Source organism: Watersipora subatra, chromosome 1 (assembly GCF_963576615.1).
Source record: "Watersipora subatra chromosome 1, tzWatSuba1.1, whole genome shotgun sequence".
Lineage (NCBI taxonomy): Eukaryota > Metazoa > Bryozoa > Gymnolaemata > Cheilostomatida > Watersiporidae > Watersipora > Watersipora subatra.
In genome coordinates, this window is record NC_088708.1 from 27,076,954 (window position 1) to 27,100,740 (window position 23,787).

Genomic DNA, 23,787 nt, shown 5'->3' on the forward strand with positions numbered 1-23,787 from the left:
AAGAAAAAAACTTTTCTTTCCAACAAAAGTTGTTGGCATCCTTCAAACGCAAAAACATTATAGCTTCACATTGTAGGCATTATATTATATATAATCAATATAATGAGCAACAACATTAAAAAATAACCAGTCTTTTTATCTTTTCATTTCAGGTTAATATATTTGTACTTTAAGCAGGATAACTCATATTGTTCTTTACAAAGTCAATGATGAAGGCTCACCTGAACACCACCCTTCAAGTTGATTATGATACAGAGTTCTGTATAGCATTGCTTGCTGCAGTTTGGTATAAGCTTTGCTATCATAGAAATATCTTGGGCACTCACATAGAGCCCTCCGAGGATAAAAGCAATACAGCAATATGTAGACACGCAGCAAAACATATTTAGTTTCATCCGTCTGGTTGAAGCTGCCGGTTAAGTACTGCGCAGCGAGACCATTGAAGTACTACGCAATGTTGCTTCTGTATTGTTTATATTATTTATATCTGCCTTTCAGCATTAGGTATACAGTGTAGGTAAATATTATTACGATAACAAACACAAATAAATGAATAACAAAACCAAAAGGAATGATGCAGAACCTAAAAATATATTCAGTAAATTAGGTTTGAGTAGGAACTAATTGCTGGAATTACATAAAATGATATGTTATATATAAAGGCATTATTGGACAATCCATTTAACATAAGGTAAATATATGCTAATCGGTATGGAAGTATCTATAGTAGGGTAAACAACTCCAAATGTCAATCATGATTCAGCATAGCATTGCTTTCTCATAATTTCATCCTATAGTAAGCATTTTTTGTGACGCTCTCTATGTCTAAGTATTATACCTAATCTGGCATATCTAGGAGACAATAAAGAACTTCAGTAAAATGGACTATCAATCATGGCCTCTCTATGCTTCCTGTTCTCGAGTTAGTTAACAAAAATAAAATAATAAATTTTGTATTACTGAAAATACAATGAATTGCATGAAAAGCTTCTGAACAATAAGTAGTAGCCTTTGTTCCTAATGTTTAGGTGGGGGTGGAGGTGGTGGTGGAGGTGGTGCCATCGTTGGCATAGGAATGTTAGAATTATTTGCCATGGGAGGAGGAGGAGGTGGGACAGGAGCCTGTGGTATGCTAGACATCAGAGGTGGTGGTGGTGGTGGCACCGGCGAAGAGTTTTTGTCCAATCTAGTTAAGCTTGATGACTTATTGTCAATGTTCATCGATGCCGGAGGAGAAAGTAACAAAGCTGGATGACCTTGGGGATAAGTTTGACCTGTGTTCGGGGGCGGCGGAGGAGGGGGTGATGATGGTAAAGATGGAGCTTTCTGTTGAAACTTTGAAGCTGGCGTTTTTGGGCTTATGGAAGTTTCAGACGGATCCGAGCTGAAACTGAGAGACGCAGGAGGCGGCGGAAGAGGTGGTGACGGTGGAGCACTACCCTAAAATGCAAAGATTAATGCAATTATCAACCGTACAAACACCAAATCCTTACACTTAAATTAAAACCAACTGTTAAAAAAAACATATTTGCTAAACTTATTTCATGATATAGCGTATATTGACACCAGTAAAAGCAAGCAACAACAACCAACAACAGCAATAAATTGTAACAACAAAACTAAAATGAATGGTGAGAGAATTACTCAAGAATAGAGGTCTATTTTTAACAGCCGAGTTGGTAGGAGGAACCTACAATAGCATTAGCAATAACAACAACAATAACAACAACAACATCAATATTCACATATACAGTATGCATATCTGAAGAGTGAAGTTATGCTGGCCATAGCAACGAGTGATTCAGGTTGCCACGACAAAGGAAATGAGAAGAAAGGGCACGATGACGATGGTACCTGTGAAACATCACAGTTGGATATGGAAGGATATGGAGGCAAGACATTGTCATAGAAAGAAGATTCCTCATCTGATGTACACTGAGTCAAAGCCAAGATGCCCTGAGGTGGTTCACAAAATACTTTTTATGCCATAGCTTAATTAGTGAAATAATGCATCATGTTGTTTTGATCAACAAAAATGCTTTTGTATTTCAGTAAGCCCAGTTAGTGTGAGCTAATAGACACTGCAATAGCTCAAATAGTTGGCGTGGTTGCCATAACGATAGATGTAGCAGGCAGAAAAGCATTTAAGAGACCAAGAAAGAAGTAATCAGAAAATAGTCATTTTAAAGATTATAAAGTCCTTCAAGTTTTTCAGGTTAAACATATTGAAAACTAAAACTTGGTTAAATCAGGTTACCATAGCGCTTTTTCAAGAAACAAGAAAATTTCAAAAAATAGTTGTACTATTTTTATTTCTACTCTGGTATTTCATATTTAAGTGTTTTTGTTATAGAGACAGATTTTTTCTCATACTTCCTAAACTCATTGAGAATACTCTGTCGACTAAGTTTTATGATTCACAGCTAGTAATTAGTAAATATATTTCGGATAAGTCAAAACATAGTTACTCTTTATTTATTAAAGATGCGCTATAATAATAATGATGAATATTGGAAGTATACTGAAAGGGAAAGAATTTACCGATAAAGAATTTGCAAAGTAGGGATAGTAGAGGTTGCTGGAAGAAAAGAGATCAGGAGAAGGAAAGGCGAGCGAAACTTGCTGAGAATTCTCCTGAAAAGCCTGAGCTCGGAGCAGATGGTTTACCTGGAGCCGCTGCCTCATCTACTAACCAAACAGGTTGTGGCAACAGAGTGGTAATGCTGTCATTATAAATAGGATACAATCCCAATGTTGTCTTCTATTAGAAACATAATGACTGTCATACCAAACATAGCCTCTATCTTCTTCTGTCTAAGCCAACACTCGCTATAGTATGGGTTTTCTTAATAAAATCCAGTTTTATTAAAGTCATTTTCGAGACACGCTTTGGGTGGCTACATGGCCAGCCAACAGATGTTTCCAATGCGGAGACTTCAATTAGGAAAAGCAGCCAGAACCTCAAAGTATAAAAGCGACAAAATGGTGTTGGCCCTGATTGTTTTGCCAGGCACCGGGGAAGCTAGCATTTGGTTGGACAACTTATTATTAGCGAATGCATTATTAACTTCTTTTTACAAATGGCTGATCCAATCGTGCTTCAAAAGGTAGAAACAAAATCGCATGAACATAAAGCAGTAAACAGCCAGAAAAGCATTAATGGCTACCCTTTCACACATCTCTACTACAACTCACAATGAAACTGTGTGAAACATGATTAACAGTAGAATAGCTCTACCAGCTGATGGCTATTTTGTACTTCTTGAAAGCAAAATCTTTTGAAATGTAACTTTACCTGAGTAGGGATATTGCCGCTACCCCGTAGCAGCTGACTAGCTGGGCTGGAATTATTTTTTCTATAAGGCAGAGTCATGCTCGACCTCTCATCCATGAGGGAGGTGTTCACCTGCAGGAATGATCGATTGTTCTTCGGGGTATCACCCCCGGTCAAGTCAGCCACACTCCTGCTCAGCTTTGACATGGTGCTGGTCAAAATAATAGTTGCTGTTAGAAACCTCGAATCATACAGAGGCTAGCAGCTAGCCTTTGCATTCATACTGTTAACAAAGCCTGTCTTCCTGCAAACATTTGTTGAGCATAGGTTAGCTAAACAAACTTATGAGGACATATTAGTATTCTTGCAGCATTGTAGATGGTGAATCGATAAATATTTAAATAAGAACTGTTCAATTTAGTTCTTCAATCTTTACTAGAATAAGAGGCGTGTTTGTCTGTCTAAAGCCAAAGATGGAGGTTAAGAAAAAAAGATTGTATCATATGAGGTTTGAACCGGCAATAATGGGCTTCCCTGCCCGGCATTCTGTCACCACCACCAATCATATGCCTTCCATTTTTAGAATTATGGTACATATACTTACTCAGTGTGCTTTATTAGCACGCCTGACAGTTTTTCGTAGGCCAGCCGACTGCGAGTGGGCTAGTATCGAATAATAAAAGACTAACTGCTCATCTATTGAAGAGAGGACAACTTTTAAATGCTGCAGTATCTAATAATCAGCCACAGCCACTCACATTATACCATGGTTAATCAATCAAATCATATTGCTCTACCAGCATCACTAATTGTCTAATGTCTAGTTTTCAAGACATACATGTACATGCATATCAGTAAATATGTCACACATTGACAAGGGATGAGACAAGCCAATGGTTAGCCGCCAAAGAGTTTCTCCAGTTTATGTATTGTTTCAAAAAGGTTGGACCATATTACCTTGTGCCAAGGGAGGATGGCTCTTTGGTGAAACTGTTCTGTTTTCGCAAGGCCTTGGTGAATGATATTGGAAACCATCCTAGTCTGCATTTGAAGAAATAATTGAAGCTTTGGTCATTTTAGTCCACAGCAGTACATGGTTGGTCATCAGAGAAACTATTGTTAATTGAATTGCTAACAACTACATCATAGGTTACAGTATGCACTAATGCACTAACACATTAATGCACTAGTGCACTAACACACCAACTTACTAATGGATCAAAAACCAATGCAGTAATGAACTAATACACTAATGTACTAGTACAACAATTCACCTATGCACTAACACACTAATACACTAACATACCAATGCACTAACACTCCAATGTACTAACACATCAATACATTAACACATAAATGCACTAACACACCCATGTACTAATGCAGCAACACACCAATGCACTAATAAACTAACATACTAATGCACTAACCCTCCAATAAACTAACACATCAATTCACTAACACACCAGTGCACTGATGCAGCAACACACCAATGCACTAACATTCTAATGCACTAACCCTTCAGTGCACTAACACATCGATGCACTAGCACACCAATGCACTAATGCAGCAACACACCATTACACTAATAAACTAACACACCAATGCACTAATAAACTAACACACTAATGCTCTAACCCTTCAGTGTACTGATACATCAATGCATTACCACACCAATGCACTAATGCAGCAACACACCAATGCACTAATACACTAACACCCAATGCACTAATGCACTAAACCAGTTAAACGCAATCTCAGGCTATTTTTAATGATTATTTCAAATAAATGAAATAAATAAGCGAACAGCTCGATACTGCAGCGATGGCTTTGGCTGCAGACTAGTTAAATATATTGTTGGACATGTACAAGGACTTACTCCTTCGTCCTTGCGTTCTGCCCGTACTGCCAGCCATCTCTCTTGTTACCAAATAGCAAGATAATGTCATCTTCTACAAAGGCCAATTGATTGTCCCCAGCTCCCTCATGACTGTATACTGCCCTCACTCTTGGCTTGTCATACTTTTGGCTGTCATTAGGAAGACTCGGAAGGGGATCAGTGCTAGATCTCAAGGCACTTCCTGTAATGATATTGAAGGTCATTTGAAGTCCATTGTCTGTGTCTATGTAAGTGTTCTACCCTATTCTAAGCAACAATTCGACACGCGCATAGAGATGATATTCCGTGTGTTAATGACAGACAAAAACCAAAATATCAATGGTAGAAGGTATTGAGCTTACAAGCATCTACTTCCTATGCCATCATTCTTTTAGTAGGTTGGACCCAACACAGACTTATTAAGAATGAAATCAATGCTACAATGCTGTGGTTAGATGAGACACTTAAAATTTAGTATATTTGTTTTAAATCAGAAAAGCCTGAACTCGCAAAAACTGGTTTACCTGGAGTTGCTGCCTCATCTACTAATTGAACAAGTTGGGACAACAGAGTAATAATGCTGTCTCGAACAGTACTGTAGTTACAGGTGCTAACTACTAGCACTCAAGCTACATGCATATTCCTCTTCAACTCACATTGAACATTAACTGACCAGATGAAAAATGCTTTGCAGTATTATTGATATAAACTATAGTTGAAGAGTTTATCTACTGAGAATGCTCTCTATGTATTAAGAGAATAACTCATCAAAATTCATCTAGAAAAATTCGCATGACAGCAATCTTTCACTTCAGATTGGTAGGGCGTAATCTTGCAAAGCAAACAAGATCTTTATACCTATATAGTTCCACGCAGACAGAAGCTAAAGATTTGATGTCACGAATACTATTTGCTTCATAAATATTTTCTGCTTTGTGGAATAGAAGGAGACACTGGTAGTTTAGATTCAACATGCTGAATCCACTTTTAGTATTTTTAGTCAGGCGAATGAAGATTACCAGTTTGATGAAACCTATTGGTAGAAACGCTACTGAAAGGACTTATTTTTTGTCTCTCGGATTGAAAGCCAAACTATAGAAACTATAATACCTTTGGATTATTGAAAAGAGGCGCGAGAGAAGGAAAGTCTATGTATTTTGTGAGAAATGGATTTTATTTTAATCAAGAAGGAGTTTCTATCAAAAAACTTTTATTAATTGTTTAACAGTTTGTACATGAGCGATAGGATGACTCAATGACAACAACGTAATTGATGTTGTAGCCATGTAAAAGGTTTCCAACTCGACGAACTGAAAATTTTACATGAGAAGAAATGCATAATCACTAAGCTGTCTATATTGGAAGCCTTTATTGTACTTAGTTTAAAATGGCTCAATTTTAGTTACAATACAAATTCTACTGTTGAAATAATCCTGAGTGGATGTTTAAAAAACTTCCCTCAAAATACCAACTGCAACAAAGTTTTAGCTATCAAACAGTATGAGTCTAGTTAAAAAACTATTAAAATATCTCGAAACTCAGCAAAATGCAATATGACACAAATTTTTAAACTTTGCTTTTAACAAAAATTTTTTTTCAATTATTATCAAAAATATGTACAAGTAAAATTAAAAATTGTAGGTCCTTCTGTATTTTTATAAACAGACAAACTTTTCTCTATACAATGTATATTATACACTCTATATTATATAAAGTTTGTGTAGTACGTCATCAGTAAAAGTGTTTAGAAGGTGGCACTTGAATGCATCATTCACAAAGGGCAGACCAAGAGTCTTGTGCAATGTCTTGACCAATGTGCACCAGGTAAACCAGGTGAACACATTTAAGATATCTCTAAACCCAACTTCATCTCTAAGGTAATACTACTATCAACAGTGATAAAATACAACATAAACAATCACTAGAGCACACCAACCTGATTCACTTGACAATGTATCAGAATGAATATGTATTTCACCATTTCCTGTGCCTTCATTATTATTGTCCGTCTGCTGCAAACACAAACACGACTTTTTATATTTTTTAGAATCTTTCATCTACTGAAAAACGTCTAACCAACTGAACAAAAATTGTGTCTACAGCCGCATAAAAGCACCTGTTTTACTCATTTAGATGTTTAGTACAGCAAGATAGGGTTAGAGCAACTTGAAGGTGTTGACCAATACTTGATTCAACACTTTTTACCTATACAAACATACATAGCCAAACGTACCGCTGAAATAGATTCTATTAGCTTGAGAGCATCTTTACTCATATCCTTGGACTGCGTCAAAACCTCCCAGTCTGCGAGTCTATTCTCCAGCAGTTCTTCTGACTACAGCGGGAATTATTCATGAATAATTCGATCTACATGTATCATATATCTAAGTCTCAAAGTTTGTGTGTTTGTGTGTGCACTTTTGTTTGTTTAGCTATAACTATTAAAATGTTGGAATGAAAAACTTGCTGGGTGCTGGATTTAAACTCACAGATTGCAACCACAAGTTTCAAAACCACACATTTAACCACTGAGCTATACAGTTCTTAGCTTTCAATTGCTCTTATCATATACCGTATACTGTATGCATACGCTAAATGTGCACTTTTGATTATTGCCTAATATTACCTTGTGCATTTTGCATTTTTAGTTTTTTGAAAATGTTTCAAAACTAATTTTTTGCCCCCATTGCTCATGTTTTTAATTTGTAATTTTTAAATGTGCCATTTCAGTTTCAAATGTGCCGTTCTACTTCTATTTTCGGTTTTTCGTAAGATTCGATTGCTAAATCGTAGCAAAGGCGAATTCTTTTCACGCGGACAATTGTATTATCTCGAGTAGTTTCTACATTCTTTTTGTTCGGTCAGACAAAGTAACAGACCAAGACAGTTCACAGTTTTGTACACACACACTTCTATGCACGAATTGTTATTATTAATTCAACATATTCAAGATTTTTATTTTGTTTTCTCAGTTCGTATTGATTGTATCATTACCAAATCATCTTTTATTGTAATTGTAGCAAGACAGACTTAATTTAGCTATTACTTGCTAATTATTTCACATCTACATTTAAAAAATTTTATAATTGTTTTATTTTCTCTCTTAAATTATTTGACCAGCATGAAACATTTAAAAATTTTCTTCATGATATGAAGTTTGAAAGTTACAGTTGTTTGACAAAGTTTGAAACCTTTACAGTTGTTTTATTTTTCTCTTAATTTCTTTAAACTGCACAAATTACTTTTCTCATGATATGAAGTTTGAAAGTTAGAATGGTAACTGTTGTTATATGTTAAATAAAAATAAATTTTCTGTTCAAAGATTTTTATTACCCGAGCAGTGCTGGGCATCCGCCTAGTACTATATAAAAAGAAACGTTCACCTTTATGAACCTTCAGACTATACTTACCCTTTGGGAATGAAGGGAGGCATTCTTGGTCACTGCTACCAACTTCTCAAACGCATAAAGGTAACAGGTTTTCTCTTCAAACAAGGCCTACAATTATAACTCATCAGAACGAGGTTTCCCTACAGACCTACATAGCTGTCTTTACCGCTACGTAAATATTTCAAATCATATTATGATAATAATATAAATATTATTACCATAGTCTTTCGTCTACTGACCAAGACAACACATTGAATGAATGTGGCTGCTTTTTAGTAAACCAAAGTTACTGTTATTTAAACTTCTCACATGTTTCATAATACAAAAAATTGTTACTTTGTGGCAACAGCAAACTTTAGCTTTTGAAGCAATAAAAAGGATGCCTATTGTTGTTGGCGGCATCATTGTCTAGACTGTTACAGCAGTTAGACTGCTGTAACAGTCTGCTACAAAAGCTGGTGAGGTGCATCTATATTAGCAGTTACTAATGAAAGTGATAGATATGTGACTCACATCTTTCAAGTGCTTGAGTCTGAGCTTGTCAAGTTTCTGCTTCGCCTCTGTTGCCTCTCTGTAGTACTGCAATATATGAACAGGTCTAGGAGGTCTTCAATAATATTTTGGGAATAACCATCGTTCAAAGAAGTTTATACAAAACAACTATTTGTATAAAATAACCGCATATATAAAACAACTAGCCAAAAGCCTGGCGTTGCACGGGTATTAAAAAACAGCTTACAAACAGTGGCAGGTAATATAGTTGTCATTGGCTAAGTTGAGTAAGCTAGTATACATATTGCTAAACTTAGTAATAAGACCAGTGAGAGCATGCTTTAGTGATGTTGCGAGTAACACAGATTCGCTATGCGTATTTTATCCCAGACAATGACTATCTGCCCAGTGATTTCATTGTACATGTATTCCGTGTAGCTTAATAGGTTAGCTTGTTCTGAGATCAAATCCTCTGTTTTACAGGTTTTTCATTGTTAGGTTTTAATCGCTATACTAGACGTAGTGTGCACAAAAAGTCAAAAAGACAAAACCTGAGGTTTATGTACTGTATATAGACTAAATATATAAAATAACTACTTATATAAAATAACAATATACTGTATATAAAATAACTATATACTGTATATAAAATAGCAATATATATAGGACAGATAGTGTGATTGATATGGTGTTTGCATGGTGACCATGAGGTCCCTGGTTTAATTCCGCATCACTGCACTTCTTTCATTAAATTCCCAACCATTGTGGATAGATATGGGCCCTGAATTTTGTTCGACTGCAAAACAATTCATTGCACATAAATATTAAAAGAATTTGAGGTAAATGAAATCAGATGACAGATGACCCAAATGACCTCTGCAAATAAGGAAGGTGCGCCTAAACACACCGCGGAGAAACGCACGATATCTTGTGTTAACTCGTCTGTGAAGACATGCATCTTGAACCTGATAGCTTGACCAAAGAGTAAATAAGATCAGGAGATGCAAGAGAGCTGGTAGAGTAAGTGAAAGATCAAACTACAGCTTGGAATGTCCAAATAGGGAAACCATGAATAGCACCCTCAGCACAACTGAAATGGGATAACAATAGAGTGAACAAACTGCTAATGCATATTCATCAAGAGTATATTCCCAGTTTAAAGGTGAACTACAGAGGCTAATGCCAGGTCCTCCCACACCCAGTACTTAAACGTTTTGGAAGGACATCTGCAAAAAACAGGTTTCTCATAACAACTTGCCGATTGGCTGAAGAGGCTCAAAGTGAGCCGGAGTAAACGGACATTAAGTGCAGAGTGCAGCGTACAAAGAACTCGGTGGTTCAATATAAGGAATCAAGTGGCGGCAATATTACTTACGCGCTGTCAGTAATGAGGTACTCAGTGAACGTATAAAGGTAAACTGGAAAATTTACCAAACAAAAATACATAGCAACTCGCAATCTAATGACCTTGCATAGAACACTCCACCCGATGTTCAATACCACTAGGTTATATTTTAGTAGGAGATATGGAAGCAGGAGGCTCAAAAGTGTACAGCAGGCGGTGAAAAAAGAATAGAGTATGAAAGCTTATGCAGCCTCCGTTGCCACCATAAACAAGTTACTAGTTGAATTTCACTTGGTTGCTGTGACAATGGAACTACACACCGATGACAAGCGACCTGATTGGCACACCAAACCTCTCCATGGTGCCTACTACTGACAGTATCTGAGATTGGTGACCTCTACCAGACATATATGTGACTGAACGAAGGTGACCTAACAGCCAGTGCAGAGTTGCTAATCATGGCAGCGCAAGAGCAAATGCTCCCAACTAGGCAACTCCAAACACAGACCTATCACACTAGAAATGATCCTATATGCAAACTGTGCAAGCATGCGCCAGAGACTATCCAACACAGCAGTGGATGCGAGCAGATAGCAGGCAATGCATACACTGATCAACATATTAATGTCACGTGTGTAGTGTACAGAAGTCTATGTGATGGAGTGCGACTTCAATAAACCACAACACTGGTGGGAAGAGTCAAAGAAAGTCAATGAGAATGACCGTGCTAACACGTCAGGGAATTCTACATCTGAACTTACATGTTTTGTCCAGATATTCTAGTGGAGGATAAGAAGAACAAAAGAGCCACTACAATAAATGTAGTATTACATGACTACAACACAGCAAGCAAAGAAAAGGAAAAACTAGAGAAATATCTACCACTCGGAGAGGAGATTGACAAGTTCTGACATGTAAGAGCAACGGTTTTTCCTGTAGTCATTGGAGCATTAGGTGTAATAAAACCTGGGCATCAAATATGGCTTGCCCAAATATCGGCAACAATCAGCACAAGTGAGTTGTAAAAAAGCATGTTATTGGGAACAGCTAAGATCTTAAGGTGAGCGCTTAAACTCGCAGGTCACTGGTAGGAGATCCGATATTGAGTAGACATTATTACCTACTAGGGTTAACCGGGGTGAGGAAACAATTATATATATATATATATATATATATATATATATATATATATATATATATACATATATGGTTTATACATATATGGTTTATACAGGACAGATAGCGCAGTTGGTAAGGTATCGGTACCGTGATCTTTAGGTCTTTGGTTCAAACCCCAACAACTGCACTTTTCTAGTGGTCCTTAGACAAGACCCTTGCTTGTATAATGTCTACAACCTCTATGATGAGTGGTGCAATAACCAAAGCCATGCCGGCTCGAACGTCGCCCGGTCAAACAAGGTCCCCGCTGCCTGTAGCTGAACCAGGACAAGGCAGGGAAAAATGGGCTACTGGTTCAAAACGGATGAAATGGACTCGGACTGATAACACGGACCTCATGCAGTGCTACTTTATGAGTGAACCTCAAAAGTGGGGCTACATGGGAAGAATGCGTCAACTGTGGATAAACATGCGCCCTGAATTGCCACTGACCGCTAAGCAACTTGTAGCTCAGAGGAGTAACATAATCAAGCGGCACCTCATATCGGAACTTGAGGTAGATGAAATTAGGGAACAGTTCACCCAAGTAACCTAGAGAAATATCATCAACAAGATGTTAGCTGCTAATGATTATGGAAGCAGGGTACCACTACAAAGAGTTAGCAAGGCCATACCTAAGAAGCTGTTAGAAGACATTAACTTGGCACTGGAGTCGATCTCAACTGGATCAATCAGTGAGACTAATGCCTTAATCTACAGTACAGCAACCGTCATCTTGGAGGAGATGGATATTAAGCCACTGCCAACAAGGCTTCTAGCCATTCCATCCTGGCAGCTGAGGCTACAAAATAAAATCAAGGACTTGCGCAAGAAAGTTAGTAGGCTCAGTGAAAGATCTAACCACAGTTTGGATCGTCCAAAAAGAGAAGCCACAATAGAAGCTCTAGAATCTGCCAAACAGCAGCTAGTAGCTCTCTCGGCACGACTGAAGCGGTACACCAAAGAGCGGGATAACAAGAGAATGAACAAACTGTTTATCAATAATCCATCTAAAGTGTATTCCCAGTTCAAAGGTGAACTGCAGAGGCCAATGTCTGTGCCTCCTTGATCTAGCACTTCAAAGTTCTGGAAGGACATCTGGGAGAAAGAGACTACTCATAACACCACTGCAAATTGGCTGAAGAGGCTTAAAGAGAGCCATCAACACACTGTGGCTCAGCAAGGACTCACCATCAGCAAAGAGGACATCATGTGCAGAGTGCAGCGTATGAAGAACTGGGCAGCACCTGGCCATGACATGATTCAAGCCTTCTGGTTAAAGAAATTGGCATCACTTCACACTAGAATGGCTAAGCAGATGGAATGCCTAATAGAACAAGGTGACCATCCAGAATGACTGACCAAAGGACGAACTGTACTTCTGATAAAAGATCCAAAGCAGGGGCCGATTCCTAAAAACTATCGACCAATAACGTGCTTGCCCACCACTTGGAAACTGCTCTCAGGAATAGTTGCAGACAAACTGGAAGAGCACATGAGTCACTATATGACCAGTGCTCAGAAAGGAATTGGGCGCAACACCCGAGGAGCCAAACATCAGTTACTGGTGGATCGGACGGTCTGTCAAGACAGCAGGAGAAGGCAAACCAATCTTGCCATGGCTTGGATTGACTACAAAAAGGCCTATGACTCAATTCCCCATAATTGGATACTTGAGTGCCTCAGTATGTACAATGTTCAACCTGCTCTTGTGGCATTCATCAAGATGTCAATGACCAAATGGAAGACGGAGCTGGAGGCTAATGGCAAAAAGCTGGCGAGTGTGAAAATTAAGTGAGGCATCTATCAAGGTGACTCCTTATCACCGCTGCTCTTCTGCATATGCCTAAACCCTCTAAGTAATATGCTGGAGGAGACTCAATATGGGTACCAGTTTAAGAGTGGCACCAAGATAAACCACCTCTTCTACATGGATGACATCAAAGCTGTACGCTAACAAAGAAAGGGACATTGATTCGCTAATACACCTCACTCAGGTATACAGCAAGGACATCGGAATGACCTTCGGTATTGAGAAATGTGGAAGGCTAATTCTTAAGAAAGGTCATTCTATGCTCACAGATGGCCTAAGAATGCCAAATGGTACCATCAAAGATATAGAAGAAGGGTACAAGTACTTGGGGATTATGCAAAGCAACATCAACCACGAAGCCGAGGTACGTCACAAAGCCATTACCGAATACAAGAAACGCCTTCGGCAGGTCTTACGGAGCCAGCTCAATGCCAAGAACCAAGTCATGGCAATAAATACCTACGCACTGCCAGTAATAAGATATCCAGCAGGCATAATAAGGTGGACTGAAGAAGCCATCAAAGAAACAGATATAGCAACTCGTAAACTGCTGACCATGCATGGAGCACTCCACCCAAAATCTGATACTACTAGATTGTATCTTGGTAGGAAAGATGGCGGTAGAGGACTCAAAAGTGTACAGCAGACAGTGAAAGAGGAGGAGCAAAGCATCAAAGCATATGCAGCCTCCATGGCCATTTCAGATAAGTTGCTAGCTGAATTTCAATCGGCTGCTCTTACAACGGACCTACGCCCTGATGATGAGGAAATTGATTGGCACACGAAACCTCTTTATGGTGCTTACCACCAACAAATATCTAAGGTTGGCGATCTTCACCAGACATATATGTGGCTGAACAAAAGAAACCTAACGGCCAATACAGAGTCGCTAGTCATGGCAGCCCAAGAGCAAGTGCTCCCAACAAGGCAACTCCAAACGAAAATCTATCACACTAGAGATGATCCTAGATGCAGACTGTGCAAAGATGCACCTGAGATCATCCAACACATCATCAGTGGATGCAAGCAGCTAGCAGGAAACGCATACACTGAGTGGCATAATCATGTCGCAGGTGTTGTGTATAGAAGTCTTTGTGATGAGTATGGCCTTAATAAACCACAACACTGGTGGGAAGCTCCTGGTAAGGTCAATGAAAATGACCGCGCTAAGATCCTCTGGGACCTCTACATCCGAACTGACAAGCATGTCCTAGCAAACCAACCAGATATAGTGGTGGTAGACAAGGAGAACAAGAGGGCTACTATAATAGATATAGCAGTACCCAATGACTACAATATAGCCAGCAAAGAAAAAGAAAAGGTAGAGAAATATCTCCCTCTTGGAGAAGAGATTGAAAAATGCTGGAATGTAAGAACAACTGTAATCCCAGTAGTCATTGGGGCACTGGGCGAAATAACACCGGCGCATAAAATGTGGCTTGCCCAAATACCAACAACAATCAACTCAGGTGAGTTGCAGAAAAGTGCGCTATTGGGAAGAGCTAAGATCTTGAGGCGAGTGCTCAAACTCCCAGGTCTCTGGTAGGAGACCCGAGTTAGAGCAGAATTTACCACCCATACGGGGTATCCGGGGTGAGGAAACAATTTTTATATATAGATATAAAATAACTATATACATATAGGTATATAGGTATTTAAGTAGTTGTTAGTATTTAATTTTAAATCGTTGAATCTTTCTACTGATTATGTTAACATAAAATTAAGTTTTATGTGATCTTGTGTTAATGAAAGTATCAACCAGAGATTATATATAACCAACTATCTCAGCAATTTATAAACAGGTGTCAGTGATAGACCAATGGTCAATAGTGATAGACTAATATTCATGTCACGGGACTCTCTTGCGGTGTACATGTATGCATAACTATATGTAGATTATTTTTGACAAGCTTAATTCTAGGTTAACTGTTCTATATCGTTGGCATCATAAGACTACATTACAAGACACCTTTCAATAAGGTGATTTGTAATATACACGTAGTTGAGCGAATCTAGCAATATATATATTACTACATTAAATTCTAACATTAGGCATTTTACTAGATTATTAGATTAATTTGACTCTGCTTAAAATACTTTTATTATAGTCATGTTACCTGTCATTACCTGCCATGTTACTTGTTATTACCTGTCATGTTACCTGTTATTCAGTTATGTTATTGGATAAAGGTGTCAAGTGTTGGTTTTAATGAACTCATAAATATATAAAGTTCCTTCCAGATAAATGAATAAATTTTAACTTCTTTTCTACAATTATAAATAGAGAAATATATGGAAAGATAGGCAGAGAGATAGAGAGCTAGCTAATTAGATAAATAGAGAGGCAGATAGGTAGAGAGATATTTAGGCTGAGAAATAAGTAGAGAGATAGAGAAGAAGATAAAAGGTATAAAAAAAAGCCTATCGCTAAACTATAAATATATAAAGTATTTTTAGCAATGCCAAATACTTGAAGTGTTATAGTTATGAATGTCATGATATTATATGCTGATGTTGGAATAATTGAAGCTAAATTTATCAGAGAGGAGGCAATTCCTAAATTTATCTCAGACAGTCAATAGCTATTTTTAACAAGCGATAATTATTGCTTCTGTTGTTCCTAAAATACTTTTAGCTTCTGTTCAGAACTCTGTTCAAGTTTATTTATAGTAGAAGCATTCTGGAAAAGAATGGAGTAATGTTTATTACATGAGCAGCTGTTGGGTTGAACATATCCTTCCATAAACATGAGGGGTGTACAAACACCTTCCAGCACTGCATTCGGTAAACATTACAGTAATTAACATGTAGGCCTACGTTACAATGTAGAGGTTGTTTTTACTTGACAGAAGAAAGCAAAATAATTCTATTAACTATTTCCAAATAATTACATACAACACATCCAGGGTAATCACTCACCTGCATCTCTTTGTTATTCTGAGATCCTTTGCTTTTCTTTCTGTGTTTGGCAAGATTGGCTGCAGCTTTCTTATAGTGTACAACGGCCTTGCTATGCTCTTTACTGTACTTTTTCAACTTCTCCTGTTAAATACATACTTCTCATTCATTGGTATTAGGTTTTACTATCAGCTAGGTTCAAGGCCATAGTCTTATATATATAAATATAATCTAACATCAATAATTGGTGTTAGATTTTACTACCAGCTAGGTTCAGGTCATAGTTTTATACGTAGTTTTGACCGCAACACAAAAGCTTACTTATACCATAACCAGTCTATTAAACACTTTGATAAGAATACTATTAAATGATTGTGACTAACAAGAGTATTAACTAATTGCTGGTTACTCACCTCCATCTTCTCACTGTTGTCTAGCAAAATGAACTCCAAAGGGTTACATAATTCTTTCTTTAACGCGGCTATCTACAGATACAGAGTACGCTGATTGAAAACTAGCTATGCAAACACACGCATTCACGAATATAACACCTTAGGCACCTATAATTTGTACAGCAGGTAAGGCATAAATGGAGAGAGCAAGCCCATGTTAGTAACACGGTAAAATAGCACTGGCAGCGGTGAAACATGTTTGTCAGCTATATTCTATGACGTATCGGACATACATTGTCATCGGCCTGGTGTTGAATCTCTTTGTATATTTCAGCCATCTGCATAAGCGCGTGTCCTGGAACACAGTAATTATAGCATATGTATATAGAAAGCTTATTTGAAAATAAACATTGGTTACAGAGTTTCATTAGAAACGGGAACGCAAAAGGAGACATAACTAACAGAACTAAAAGTATGCGGCCCATAGATAAAACTAGTGTAGTCTCTCTTCTCAAACCAAAGTATCAGATGAAGTAAGAAAATTGATGGATGAGTAACTTGAAGCAAAAAATGGGGAGCCACGATTTGCTATTAATAAAATTGTTTACAACATTAGAACATTTTGAAGAAGCAGGTAGCAATTATAAATCTATTAAAATATGTTATTTTAAACAAAACATCAACACCCTGTATTTAGGTAACGGCAGGCAGTACGGGACCAGCAGACGCCTGTTGAGATAAGCATGGCACACAATGGAAAGCAATCATCTATCATCTGAAGTCAACTAATCGTGTTATGACTATTTGTCCTGAAGAGCTCATAGTGTGATATCAGTTCAATGACTCGCTGGTCCGTCCGTAGTCTTATGAATACTAACTATAGGGTATAAGGAACATAATGTAATGAGACTCTGGCTTTTGAATAACACTTTAACTTGAGTTAAGAACATTTTATTCCTAATGACGTGTGCGCATGATAAATGTGTTTTGTATGGTTTGAGCCTGAATTTATTCTATGCGCTTACCTATGGTGATGACTGTTCCTTCTGATTGGCTGGCTGCCTGACCCAATAATGTGATAGCATCGAAGTGAGCTTTGGCTTTCTGAGCAGAAACTAAAAATAGATTCTACTAGGTTAGGAAGCAAACTGAATATAAAGCTTTTTGTTTTTTATATATTAATAGGTATGTGCACAATTATTCCATGATGCGGCAAGGTGATCGAGTGGCTCAGCAGTTGTGCTCTTGTCTGGGAATCATAATATCTGGGTTTGATTCCCGTGCAGTGTAATTTTTTTCCTCACGCTCCTAGCATGGCTTCAAATGCACAGCTATTATTTTAGAAAATATTAAAATTGGTTTTTTCAAATTTGTTGAATTCATGTTCATTTATAATTTTTGACAAAAAAACTTTAGAAATATCTTAGCTGTTTTACTAGAAGAATTTCTAAAAAAGATGGGCAGATTTACTATAAGGATAAAAAGTGTTTTCATGTATGTACTCAATAATATACACTCGTTTAATGTTGACAAGCTGATGGAATGATCGAATGATTGTCTATGTACAATAAAAGCAAATCCCTGTTTATGCAAAGACTGGATGAGCTTTATTACTACAATTTAGTAAAATCTGATCGAAGTGAATCTTACGAGTTTGGGCTCATTAACCAATGATAATATTCCCCACAAGTTACATACGAGTAAAGGAATGGATTAATGTAAATCACGAAACCTCTGGCTCTGCTTCAGTGAGTCGGGTGTGACAGAATTCTATGCATATTCTAGTTGTTTTGTTACATACTACCTTATTAATATTCACCCACACTCTCTCTCCTCGTCACCTCTGAATCCATATTAAATAATTCTGTGTAGGAAATAGGACAGGAAAGATGAGAACGAACTAAACATTACTTAGAGTCAATATCCTAAAGCTAGAAATGACTGACAGAACCTTCTAGAGATTTGTGAAGAGCTTTGCCTGTAGTCCATATTGCCTTGAGTCCCTGTGTGAAGTTTGTTTGTAAATCCTACAATTAAAGATTTAGATTGAATAACTTGTTTTACCTTCAAAAGAATGTTTGCTGCAACATACAAGAAAATTCTCACTACCTATCATATATCGCGCAAGTTAAACTAAATGTGAAATGCTTTGGCTATTATAGAGCCGGTAAACAATGTTTATCTATATGTATAAGGCATTGCATAGCGATAGTTTTGTATAGTACGTATGTAACCTACAAAGAGACATTCGCAAGAGCAATAAACGTTTTTGAAAAAAATTAAATTTTATGTTATAAATATTTATAAGGAACATTATGATATTAAATAAAGATAGTGAAAAAATAAACTATGCCTATGCTACTAGAGTTGACACAAGTGAGCAGTTTACCTTTTTGACTTTTGTTTGCGTTTTGTGAAAAAAATTGCTTGCTCAGCGTGTATACTTTGTTCTTTATCGATCTCTTCTTGCTCTAACCTAACCAACTACCCTACGGGTAGATGTACAATAATGATAATGTCGACTCGTTGGTTAACAATTGCAACAAATGAACAATGAGTTACTCCTACTCCAAAATTCACCTAAACTCACCGAGTTTGTTAATGATTCCGTATATTGTAGGAATAATTACTCTACTAGTTATCAGAGTGTCTATACGCGGAGTGTCTATACGCGGAGTGTCTATACGCGGAGTGTCTATACGCGGAGTGTCTATATGCGGAGTGTCTATACACAGAGTATCTATACACAGAGTATTTATGCACAGAACGTTTATACACAGTGTTTATACACAGAATGTCTATACACGGGTATCTATACACAGAATATCTATGCACAGAGTATCTATGCACAGAACGTCTATTCACAGTACTTATACACAGTGTCTAAACACAGAGTGTCTATACACAGAGTGTCTAAACACAGAGTGTCTAAACACAGAGTGTCTAAACACAGAGTGTTTATACAAAACTAGGTGTGTACTAAGTTGACACACATTTTAATGAAGCATCCTTGATGTAGTATTCGCAGTTATGCGCTGATCAAGATGCAATGTTACTATTTAATATTCACTCTTGGGGCGAGTAAGATGTACTTAGAATCTGCGATTGATTCATCGCCTGCTAATTCCACGCGTCACCGTAAGCTCGTTTTCAGCATAATGTCTCCTGTTGATTCACTTCTAGTTCTCAGTAGAACGTAGAAAGTAAATGAAGTGACGCCAACAGTTCTCACTCGCCATTATTGTTCTAGTTTATAAATGGTCTTTTCAATTATCGGTTGTGCAGTACGTGTAGTTGTGATAAGCTCTTACTGTTTCGGTGGTTTAAATAATTGCGTTGCAGCGTTGAACCTTTAAAGCTAATCCAGATAGATAATCCAGTAGACGGAGAGAAACTAATTAAAACTGTCTCCGTTATCCATCTTTTGCATAAAATAGATTTGAAGTAAAGCAAAAAAATCAGCTGAAAGTTCACGTCTGCTCCGCGAAAAGTATTATTATAGAGCAGACGAAAACTTTCAGCTGACGATACATCTGTAACAATGGTGATACATCTGTAACAATGCTGATACAACTGTATTACCATTGTTACAGTTGGGAGAAACCTCTCGCTTATGTCCATCATTTCCTTCTTTACTATACTAACTTCGAAACATTTGCTATGCATTTATTAGCATACAATTTACACATTCAACTAACTGTCATTTAATTTCACTTACGAGCTCATCTTTGCTTTAACCCAACGCAATCAAATATTTTAAGAAAAATTAATTTGATTCTCCAACTCTGTATTAATACTGTACATAATGACTCTTTGTTGTTCAAGCATCTCCAAAGGTGATGGTCAATGCTTTTAACAAGTCAATAAAAGTTTAGTTTTGTACCAATCATAGGAAATCAAACCAAGCTGAGTTCACATTTACTTCTTTTTATGCACACAATCTAGAGCAGTGAGAAGAATTCCTTATGCTCTAAAGTTGAGAATTGGCAGCCCAGTTGAATGGATTGGGCGAAACATCTAAAAATGTTCTTTTGAGTAATTGGGAAAAAGTTTCAACAACTTCTGACTTGTGTGCGATTCTGTGGATCTGTTGATTATTGATAGCAATGATAAAATATTTGGCTGTGCTCCTTATGGCACAATGGAAGATTGGGAAAGCTACATATGAAATCTAATAGCCCAAATAATAGCAACTTTATAGGTGATAAAATGGCCAATTACAATAGAAACCTTTATGTAAAAATTAAGATTAATCGGGCGTAGATCACAAAAACCTATTACCAATAGTTAGCAAAACCAGCAGTGAGTAAAAACAGCACAGTGAGGATTGAGTTGACTCAAATCTCGAGCAACATGCTCTAGTATGTTGACAGCAGGTTCATCTGGCGTTACATTACATCTGGCGTTCCAGATGCCCTGGAATATTCTCCTAGAACAGTCAGCAGGAAGTGTCAGTCAGTAGTGAGTGTCCAGTCAGTAGTGAGTGACCAGTCAGTAGTGAGTGACCAGTCAGTAGTGAGTGACCAGACAGTAGCGAGTGACCAGTCAGTAGTGAGTGACCAGTCATGGTGAGTTACTAGTCATAGTGAGTGACCAGTCAGTAGTCAGTGACTAGTCAATAGTGAATGACCAGTCAGTAGTGAGTGACCAGCCAGTAGTGAGTGACCAGTCAGTAGTGAGTGACCAGTCAGTAGCTAGTGACCAGTCAGTAGTGAGTGACTAGTCAGTAGCGAGTGACCAGTCAGTAGCGAGTGACCAGTCAGTAGCGAGTGACCAGTCATAGTGAGTTACCAGTCATAATGAGTTACCAGTCATAGTGAGTGATCAGTCATAGTGAGTTACCAGTCAGCAGTGACACTGCAGTCACATCTAATATATCAATTACATTCCTTACAAATGTTACGATGAATTGCGCGTCAAACATGGTTGCTAAGAAGCTGGTGAGCTGCCTGGCCCTGCTTGTAAAGACCCTTTACCACATTCATCCTTTCCTTGCCAATGCAATATAAAATGTTGCTAGCCAATTTATCTTGGCTGTATCTGAGTTTGGTGATGTATATCATGAGCCCCCATTAATCAAATACATAGCATTGTGTATCCTAGGCTATCATCAAACATATGCGTGTTTAATGATAGCCTAGGATACAGGATACCTGTATGAGAAAATGTGGTTTAGGATAGCGTAAACCTATACTAAATAACATGAGCTAGAATACCATATCCATGCATGAAATAACATGAACATGGTATCCGTGCATGACCTAGGATATCATATGCATGTATGAGATAATGTGACTTAGTATGTCATATGCATGTGTGACGCGTACATATGATCTCAATATGGCTTAAGAAAGCACAGACATGTTTGAGATAACATTACCTAGTATATCATATGCATGTTTGAGAAAACATGACCTAAGATTTCACAGACATGTATGAAATTACACGACCTAGGATATCATATGAAGCATGTATGTGACAGTGTGCTTATGATTGTTTTAAAAGAAACTTTTGTCAAACATTTAAACAAGTTTTTCAGATTTGCTTTCTTAGAGGCAATGAGAAGCTAGCTTTTTAAGGACAGACTAAATTAACACGCTTGATGTTAGTGCAACACAAGCCATTATCGGTGCAGCTACTATGGGTAGCTATTGCCGTAATAGCTTCTGCAATACAGCGGGGAATATATACATGCTTTAATACAACTACCCTGTATGACTCGAAGCACACATTTCACCTACATGTAGATATCTTAGTGCTTGTCATCACACAAAGGGATCACCAACCTTGTACACAGCAGTAGTTATCTCATGCGCCTTCTCAGACTTGTCCACTTCTGTAGTGTCCATAGCGCCTTTGTGATGCTGTCTATCTTTCAGAGCATTCGACTACCAACAAACCTGACATGTAAGGTTGCGCGACACACAACAATGCTATTTCTGATTCTTCGCTTGCTCTCGCACTGCCAGACATAAATCAAACGCTGAACCTGTTAGGTTAAAAAGGCTTACTAGTGTGTATTACTGGCGTGACCTGGTTGATTGCGGATATAATGCCACGCTTGGTTGATGAAATCAAAAATATTCATGGAAACGTCACCTCAGCGATCATTATGCGATGGAGCAAAAGTAACCACGCATACGCACCACTTAGACTGCATACTATAACATTATCAACCTTTACAAAACTAGTCAAATCTATATTAGCAAATTCTACTTTGAGACTGTGTGTTAGTCTGTGTAAACGCTACACGGTTCTAGTTTTTTGCCAATTTCATCCAAATTTCACATGCGTATGCTGCATGATTTTTACCAAATCACAAAAAATCTTGGGTTTCAAAGCTTTATCCTGGTTCTTGAGAATTAGCCTCTTAAACACCTACCTGTGGTCAATCTGATCAAAAGTGAAAGACCTGTGCAATGCCAGCCTACTGCTAGCATTTGCACAAAATGTCGCTTAACCGAGGGTAGAACATACCTTACCGTAAGAATTCTGAGATAAAATTATCTGTTGTAAAGAAGAGAACAACAAAGTATCCACTGCTTACCCAGAGAGCATATAATATCAAATTATGCGCATACAGGCAACATTACATATGTGATAAGTATATCAAGAGAACAATGCACTGATATAAATGTAATCATGCCTACAAGTGATGGCAGAAGCTGCACATCAGTTACTCACCAACATTGAATAGCTCGCTACACCCAGCTGTTGTCTCAACAAAACAAGCAAACCTATATTTATCTTATGCCATTGATCTAGTGACTGCACCGATTATAATAACATACAAGGGAAGATAACATGGCAATTATCAACTGGAGCAGATATTATTACCAAGCAATAGAAAATAGGGCGTGCGTGTGTGTGATAATACGATAAAAGATACGATGCTACCCAATACATTTATTTGGTACTGTCTGTTTCAATGGTGTGAATTGTTGAGATGTATGGCTGATGAGACGTTCGATGGCCATCACAGAGTTCATTACCTATGCTGGAGAATAGAACTAGACAGATGAAAAGAATACATTTGAAAGGTCATATCCTTTGGTGAATACGCTTCAACAAGCATGAATACTTCTAAACATTATACATCTTTTGAAACCTATAACGTGGCCCTTCAAGATTTATTAGCTGAGATATC

The 23,787-nt window shown here is 37.6% G+C and overlaps 1 protein-coding gene across 1 annotated transcript; it reads right to left on the reverse strand.

The window, feature by feature from the left end:
* Positions 1-572: 572 nt before the first annotated feature.
* Positions 573-22,632, reverse strand: LOC137403650 (BAR/IMD domain-containing adapter protein 2-like). The gene is made up of 14 exons (XM_068089632.1): positions 22,427-22,632; positions 18,592-18,667; positions 17,666-17,755; positions 16,934-16,995; positions 16,662-16,733; positions 16,270-16,392; positions 9,056-9,121; positions 8,564-8,650; positions 7,387-7,488; positions 7,090-7,165; positions 5,154-5,355; positions 4,232-4,315; positions 3,296-3,485; positions 573-1,440 (listed from the first exon to the last, which is right to left on the reverse strand). Exons 1-14 carry the CDS (start codon positions 22,487-22,489, stop codon positions 1,018-1,020), a joined length of 1,716 nt encoding a protein of 571 aa, XP_067945733.1. The 5' UTR covers positions 22,490-22,632; the 3' UTR covers positions 573-1,017.
* Between the last annotated feature and the right edge of the window lie 1,155 nt (positions 22,633-23,787).

What these genes read in the sequence shown, in the direction of transcription:
- LOC137403650 (XM_068089632.1), bottom strand. Translation starts at nt 22,489, where the DNA reads ATGGACACTACAGAAGTGGACAAGTCTGAGAAGGCGCATGAGATAACT. An exon ending in TCTTCACAAATCTCTAGAAG is followed by an intron (nt 17,756 to 18,591) that starts GTTCTGTCAGTC and finishes ATCTATTTTTAG; the next exon opens with TTTCTGCTCAGAAAGCCAAA. An exon ending in AGAATAACAAAGAGATGCAG is followed by an intron (nt 9,122 to 16,269) that starts GTGAGTGATTAC and finishes CATATATTGCAG; the next exon opens with TACTACAGAGAGGCAACAGA.